We start from the raw sequence: 7635 nt of genomic DNA, 5'->3' as shown, positions 1-7635 counted from the left end.
TGGGCCTGGGCCCCCTTGCCCTGGTGGGTTCCAGAGTGTGGGGGTGCCTACTGGGGTCAGCGGGGGAGCTGGCCCCAGGGAGGGGCCGCTTGCTCAATCTATTGACCTGGTTTTCCTGGGATCCAGGCCTGAAGGGTGGTTCTTCCCACCGTGACACCTGAGGCATAATCACACACACCTGCTGCTGATCAGCCTCATCTTGGGAGCTACTCAACAGAGTGGCTGTTGTGCTCCAGTCAACGCTGGATCATTGTGATAAAATTCTTCAGTTTCGCAGTTAACTGTATGTTTGAGAGTTTACCGCCAGTATGGAAGTTACTCTGTGGTTTCCAGGAGAGTTGCGGAAACGAGAAGATGAAGCGAGCACATTGTATATAGCCACCAAGAGAGTGGAAACACGGACCACGGACACTGGGAGAAGATACCACACGGGAATCGGGAATAGACACTCACCAGGAGCACACACAGGGATTTATCTGTATCTTGTTATCACTTCACTGTAAACACTGTAAAATGTTTACAGAGTCCACAGTGTTTACTGTAAACACTGTAAACACTGTGTTCTATATCGAGAGTCCTGTGTTGGGGTCCTGACTACACACCTGACAGTTTTACTTACAGAATTTTCAAGAATGGGTCACTGGGTCAAACCAGCAACTTTAAAGGCCGGCTTTTAGGCCAATGACCTCTGACTAAAATAATTATAGAGAAATACCTGTTTTTCAGGCATTTCTCGTTTGTGTGTAATCCACACATCCAGGAACAAACATACACCATTTCTTTGCTCACACCTGTGAAGATGCCTACATCTGGTCTCCAGGGTGACCCACCTCATCTCAACAGGATGTAGGCATTAACACACAGTAGGGGCCTGTCTCAATATGTGTACTTGTACGTACTTGCATTCTCGTGTACTCGTGATACGTCATCAGTCGGAGACCAAGTACTGTTCCAATTCAAAGTACGCATCAAGCTGAGAACGCGAAAAATTCCCAGATGTGTACTCGCTCCGCCGGTTTTATCAAGCATGCATCGGTGGTGACTTGTGTGTACTTGGTACAGCTAAATATCACAGACTGCATTTTGTCCAAAACCCAAACGTGGCAATGGCGGAGGAGCGCCGTTAAAAACCTTTAAATCTTACTCTTTCTGGGTCACAAAATAAACTTTTATGTTATTTTCAAGCGAGAATGTAGCTGTGTAAGCTTCAAATATCTGCTCGATTTATCAAGATATCATATATTTCCAAATGTGCTCTGACGTTTTCAGAGACGTCTGTTACCCACCAGCTCCATAGCAGACCGCGAGGTCGAGGATCACTAGAGCCAACGAGACCAGCGGACTCCCGGCACATCGTTTTCAACCCCCTGCAGTCTTTCACTACTCAGGTTAAACATGATATATAAGTCACTTAGATCACTTCTAAATGTTAATATTTGGTTTATTTCAGTGTATTTCATAACATATTAATCACAGTTAAATTAAGAGGGGATGGCAGTAAAAGTTCTGGACCTGTGACATCATCAAGTACGCTGGTGTTCCAATTGTACAAATCACGTACTTGAGAATTGAGTAAGGGCCTAGGTGTCTTTTCTGCATGCTCCTCAGCAGCTCTCGTTAACAAGCAGTCGGTTTCTGATTCCACCCGTTCTCCATTTATAATGAGAGTGGAGTTTCATGGTTCGTGGGAGTGCCTGGGAGGTTTTCCACCTGTGGCAACTGGCCCTCCCCTTTTTAGGTAGGACCTCTAGCACCTCACCTGCACTTCATAAACCTGTGCAACCTGCTTCCCCTGACCTGTTCGCTAAGAGAGCAAGGTTAGGGAAACCTGGTCGGTGCAGCTGTTTTGTGAAGGGCAGTTGGTGGAGAGGCGGAGGGGCTGAGCAGAGCTGGTGTCAAAGCTGTGATGGACCAGTCCTGTCTGTCTGCAGTCTTTGTCACTGGCAGCGCACGCGTCTAGGAGGCACCTTAACCAGTGATGCTGGTCAGTGGTGAGACCTGCATTGCTGTGTTGCCATATGTCATGGACAGCTTGGGTTATTTCAGTCGAAGGAGGGTTATCAGACCCGGATGTTGGGGCTGACGTGAGCAGTGGTGGCAGCTGCCTGGTGACTGGCTTGTCTGTCCTTTTTCTTCCTCTAGCCACACTTGAGAGACAAATTCTCTGTGCCTAGGGTTATGACTGGCTTCAATGTGTCAACACAGGCCCTCCAGCAGGTCTGTGTTTACCAGAGATTGCAAGGCTGGTCATCAATACAGCTGTGCAGATAGAGCCCTTTGACGTGACAGAGTTGGCTAACTAGGGTGCATTGTTCTTGGAGGGGGGCAGGCAGCTGGAGTGGTGGCCACCTGACGCGACAACTCCACTGTTGTTTCCCTGTGGCTGAGTGGCTCTGGTCTTCACGGTTGGTGTTGGGCAGTCATGTGGCCAGGCTCATCACACTTTAGGTCTTTAGAATGATGGAGGTCGAGGCTGGCAGACTTCAGCTATACAAATACAGGCCACAGGCCAGTTTGTGAGGAGTCACCAACTAAGCAGATACAGTACCATGACACTTACTCTCATCAGGTCTCTTTAACAAGAACAATTTAAAGTGCTTTATTCTGCTCCTTGTTTGTGAAACACTGCTCTACTTTGAAGACCGCTGAAGTCAAATGCACTGAAGTAAAAAACTGCAGAGGTTTAAGAGATTTAAGAGGCCACTGGATTTATAGCTAAATAACAAATGTTTAAACACAGTTTTAGACTTTTATTAACAAATGAATCAACCTACAACACTGATCATTATTTAGCTTAAATGCTGCACATGGCATTGTTGACCAGCACAGGACATGATGGATGATGGATATATTGTTTAGATTTACATTCTAATTTTAATCACTTCAAGGTAACAGTATTAAAAATTGCTTATCACTGTACAAAAAAGTGAAGACAAAAAATCTGAAGAGGAAGAAGGTACTTACATTTAACAACAATCATGACATAATTCACTGGATTATTGTTTACAGTGTTTTATTTGATAAATTAGATTTTTTGATAAACATATACAAAAACATTCAAATACGAGGCTTATTATGCATCCTATACTATAACTGGAAAATTGTTTTTTATTACAAAAATCACTTTTATTTTTTAAATACAGGATAAAATGACACTTTAAATAATCTTGTTGGATTCTCGAGTGTTCATGTTGCAGCAGTGGTCAAGCAAATGATACATGATGGACAAGGATTTAATAACTGACTAAATCATGACAAACTTACAATTTTAGTTATAAGACATCTTACACATACTATGTCTGATGAGCCTAGGAGTTCAAGTATTGTTCAATTTTTAAGGGCCTGCAATCAAATACTGTTTACAGGGGCCTACACTGCACATCATCTTATTGGCAGTTACAGTTTTCACTACATTCGATACTGCCCCATGTTCACTATTCTTGGACCTTTTTTTTTCATCTTAAGGAAGAAAACAGAAACACAAATCATCCCTACTACTGCAACAATCATGTGGTGTAAAGTCCAGTCTCAGCATCATTGGTGGAGGGATCCAGACCAAGGAATTTCACGCTGTTAATGTTGACTGGTGGTGCAGCTGTTGGTGCAGAGAGACAGTAAAAACAATACTGTCATATTGTTTGTGAACATTTGCAGATAGTAACTGTAAATCCAACCTTTATTTTAACTGTTGCATGGCTTAGGAAATAGAGGGTTCATGAGAGAGTACTAACTAACCTGCTGAAAAGATATTTATTTGAACATTTAATTTAAAGGTCTATCATTCAAAGTAGGAATCTGAGCAAATCTTTTATCACTTTACCTTCAGACTATGGGTTCAGGCACTCATGTCCTGATTCAGGGTCGGGGAATCCGTTGCACTTAATCATTTTGGTGTAGAAGTTAACAGAGCTCTTAGGCACTCGAGGAAGATTAGGGTCTGTGCGATTAACGTAGAACAGACCAAATCTCTCTGAGAAGCCAGCAGTCCACTCTAGGTTGTCCATAAGTGACCATGCTGTGTAACCACGCACATCCACACCATCAAGCAAGTAAGCTGTGAAAAGAAAATAAGTACCTTCATATTCTTAAAATTCTTCTTTCTTTTAGAGAATGAGCAGAACAATTTTTAAGCATCCATATTACACACAAAACATTATTTTCCTCTCCAGGACACTTGTGGCTTTAGATTTCATATAAGGGGAAGCTTTGATACCTTTCAACACCTCGTTGATGTATTGATCATAGTAGTAAATCCTGTGAACATCATTTAGATCAACAGTCCCCCGCTCTGAAACTCCATTCTCAGTGATTACAATTGGTGGATTTCCATATTCATTCTTAATGAAGTTCAGCAATCTGCGGATACCAAATGGTGCAATCTTCAGCCAGGAGGAGCCTGTATCCAGCCAGGTACGATCAGAAACTCCCATGGCACCCCTGCAGGGGACAAAGTTAAAAGAAGTACAGAATAAAAAAAATGAAGCTGTTCAGAAGAAGTAGTCCCAGCAGACATTTATTTTTCAAATGTTAACTTCTTACTTATCTGCCTCAATGCTTTGAGCATCTCCGTGGTCCACAGGGAATGCCAGCACAGATGTGTAATGGTTTAGTCCAAAGAAGTCATGAGTGCCCTTAATTCTCTTAATCTCCTCTGGAGTGAACTCAGGCAACCTGGAGAAATTGAAGTAAAACCAGACTTACTTACTAATTTTAGTAGACTTAAAGTTAAATTATTCTACTATAAAGTTGTTTAGAAAATCGAATACAAAATTTTAAATATTTAATAACAGCGTTTTGATGGATGCTCAATCATCCAGATAAGGAAATCCCAAAAAGTTGATTCTGTTCATATGGAAGTAGTGTTTTCAGTAGGAGAAATGTTTTGTGAACAGAATTAGCTTTTTGTGATTTAATAATAGCCTTTGTAATACCGAGACTGTGGTAGACCAGCAGCTAGACTTCGGTCACGTATTCTTTTCTTCATAATTTCACTGTAGTCACCATTAAATATGGGATGGGCAAACCAGCCAAGGTAGAACTGCACAGAGAGAAACATAATAGTCATTTGAAACTAACTGCTGTCAATTTTTCTTTTGTCACATCTGAGAAGAAATGGCATACCTCCACCACACGTCTTGCAGCGTCATAGTCCTCCTGCCTATAAGGATTTCTGGGTTCAGACCAGTCAGAGTTGACAGTGATGGAGATTATGCCGTTCTGTTTGGCCCTGTACTTGTCATTGTAGAGATGCCAGGCCTCGGCATGAGCTTTAATCAGGTTGTGACCAACAATGTAGGGCAGAGTGTCTGGTCCTGAACTGATTCCTGGTGAGAAAAAAACCCCAGAGCATATAGGCAGCAAATGTGTCATGTTTGTTTGCTTTTTTTCACTACGGTTTAGAAATTTGAAGAACTGCTATAAAGATTACAGCTTGTTTCAAAACAGTCAGAAATTTACCTTGACAACAATTTAACATTTTTTCTTTAACACTATATTACTCTGTAGCACTTATAGAACTTGGTTAATACCAGTGTAGTATTAGATGCAAAGCATTACTTAAACCAGGGGTGTCGAACTCCAGGCCTCAAGAGCCCGTGTCCTGCAGGTTTTCGATGTGTCCTTGATCTAACCCAGGTGATTTAAATGGATAAATGACTTCCTCAACATGTCTTGAAGTTCTCCAGAGGCCTGGTAACGAACTAATCATTTGTTTCTGGTGTGTTCCAGAGTGATATCTAAAACCTGCAGGACACCGGCCCTTGAGACCTGGCGTCAGAGATTCCTGACTTAAACCATACCTGGGGCAAAGCTTCCAAAGCCATATCCATGGTTGGCTGTCATGATTGGTTCATTAAAGGTGATCCAAATTTTCACCTTGTCACCAAGACGGTCAAACATGAGGTCAGCATAGTCCGTGAAAAGCTTAATAAAGTTCTCATTCAAAAAGCCTCCATAATCCTCTATAGCTTGTGGCAGGTCCCAGTGGTACAGAGTAACCTGAAGGGAAAAGGAAAGGAAAGGAAAATGACTGTCTTACTAAATCTAATACATTTACATGTATCTTTTCTGGCACACAGGGAAATTAATACAATTATTCATACCTGTGGCTGGATATTTGCAGCATGCAGTGCGTCCAAAAGTCTTTGGTAGTACTTGATTCCAGCCTCGTTAATGTTATTAATGGTGCCATCAGGAAGGACTCTTGGCCAGGATAAGGAGAAACGATAATGGCTGACTTTCAGCTGCTTTAATATCGCAACATCCTCTTCTATTTTATTGTAACTGTCACAGGCTATGTCCCCATTGTCATCATTTAATATTTTGGAAGGACTGTGAGCGAACTTGTCCCAGATGCTTAGACCTTTTCCATCTGCCCTCCATCCTCCTTCAATCTGGACACAGTAAATGCAAAACAAAAATTTAAAAAGATGAAAACAAGGGAAGCAAGACAGTATTGAGTAAAAGTAAAATTGCAGTAAAAGTATAAGTTACTTGGTATGATGCTGAAGCAGAACTCCACATGAAATCCTCTCGGAAGTGACCATAAAGCATCTTCTCATCATCTGGCAAGGGGAAACCATTATCCTTTATGATGTTGTAATAGTAATGAGCTGAGTACTTTGGTGTTCTTGGACGATCTGGGTTTGTGAAGTCCACATGGTGCAGCCCAAATAGAAATTTGTACCCGTGCAGCCACTCAAAAGAATCCATAAAAGCTGTTGCTGTGTATCCTCGCAACCGCACACCATCAAGGTTATTGGCTGTAATGTAACCACAAATGCAAACACATACATACAAAATAAATGAACAACCAGTCATGGCAGTGGTGGAAAATGTTAAATATCTTCTGAAATATTTTTATATCACTGCACCTTTGAGAGCCTCATCGATATAGGTCTTGTAGAACATTACTCTTTCAAAGTCGTCCCATTCTACTGCTGCTCCATTCTCAGTAATATAAATCTCTGGATCACCATACTCCTCCTTGATCCAGTTGAGGAGTCTCCTCAAGCCCCAGGCCACAGCTTTTTGGTTAGGAATGGCTGTAGTTGGTGAACTGGGTTCCTCTGATTCTCTCATGTCTCGGTCCCATTCATAGGAGTGAGGCTGAAGTGCAGCTGTAAAATAGCTCACTACCCTTGTAGTGTAATGATTTACACAGAATACGTCAGCAGTTCCCTTGATGAAGTTCTTTTCTTCTTCAGTAAAGGAAGGAAGTCTTGACTGTGGAAGACTTTGGATTTCACTTTTGTTCCCAACTTGCCACTTCAGTGCATCAGGATAGTCACCATTCTTAAAAATAGGATGTGCAAACCATCCCAGTTGGAATTGCATCGCCCGGTCAGCAGTCACCACTTCACGGACTACGTTGACATCAGCAGGTTCAAACCAATCAGCGTTGAGGGCTATGGAGATTAGACCACCCTGCGACTGGCGATATTTGTCGTCATATGTATGGTAGGCCTTGGCATGGGCTTTAATGAGGTTGTGTGCAACTATGTATGGTCTATATCCTGGGTCCACAACATTTGGTGGCATATTTCCAAGTCCATATCCAGACCATGCAATTGTCTGAGGCTGGTTAATGGTTATCCAGAATTTCACTCTGTCACCAAAAGTAGCAAAGCAGAAGTC

At 42.1% G+C, this 7635-nt stretch overlaps 1 protein-coding gene across 1 annotated transcript in view; it reads right to left on the bottom strand.

The window, feature by feature from the left end:
* LOC102208582 (lactase-phlorizin hydrolase-like) overlaps positions 1-7539 on the bottom strand; it is a 29168-nt gene extending 21629 nt beyond the window's left edge. Inside the window, exons 1-8 of the mRNA XM_005751135.2 lie at positions 6873-7539; positions 6493-6761; positions 6102-6392; positions 5799-5997; positions 5122-5324; positions 4932-5038; positions 4540-4671; positions 4214-4437 (exon numbers count right to left, since the gene is read on the bottom strand). Coding sequence (XP_005751192.2) covers positions 4214-4437; positions 4540-4671; positions 4932-5038; positions 5122-5324; positions 5799-5997; positions 6102-6392; positions 6493-6761; positions 6873-7539 — 2092 coding nt within the window. The remainder of the gene's footprint in view (positions 1-4213; positions 4438-4539; positions 4672-4931; positions 5039-5121; positions 5325-5798; positions 5998-6101; positions 6393-6492; positions 6762-6872) is intronic.
* Between the last annotated feature and the right edge of the window lie 96 nt (positions 7540-7635).

The sequence above is a fragment of the Pundamilia nyererei genome, unplaced genomic scaffold (assembly GCF_000239375.1).
Source record: "Pundamilia nyererei isolate P.nyererei 1_Seehausen unplaced genomic scaffold, PunNye1.0 scaffold00300, whole genome shotgun sequence".
Classification (NCBI taxonomy): domain Eukaryota; kingdom Metazoa; phylum Chordata; class Actinopteri; order Cichliformes; family Cichlidae; genus Pundamilia; species Pundamilia nyererei.
The sequence above is the reverse complement of the archived record's forward strand: the minus strand, read 5'-3'. Positions and strand labels throughout refer to the sequence as shown.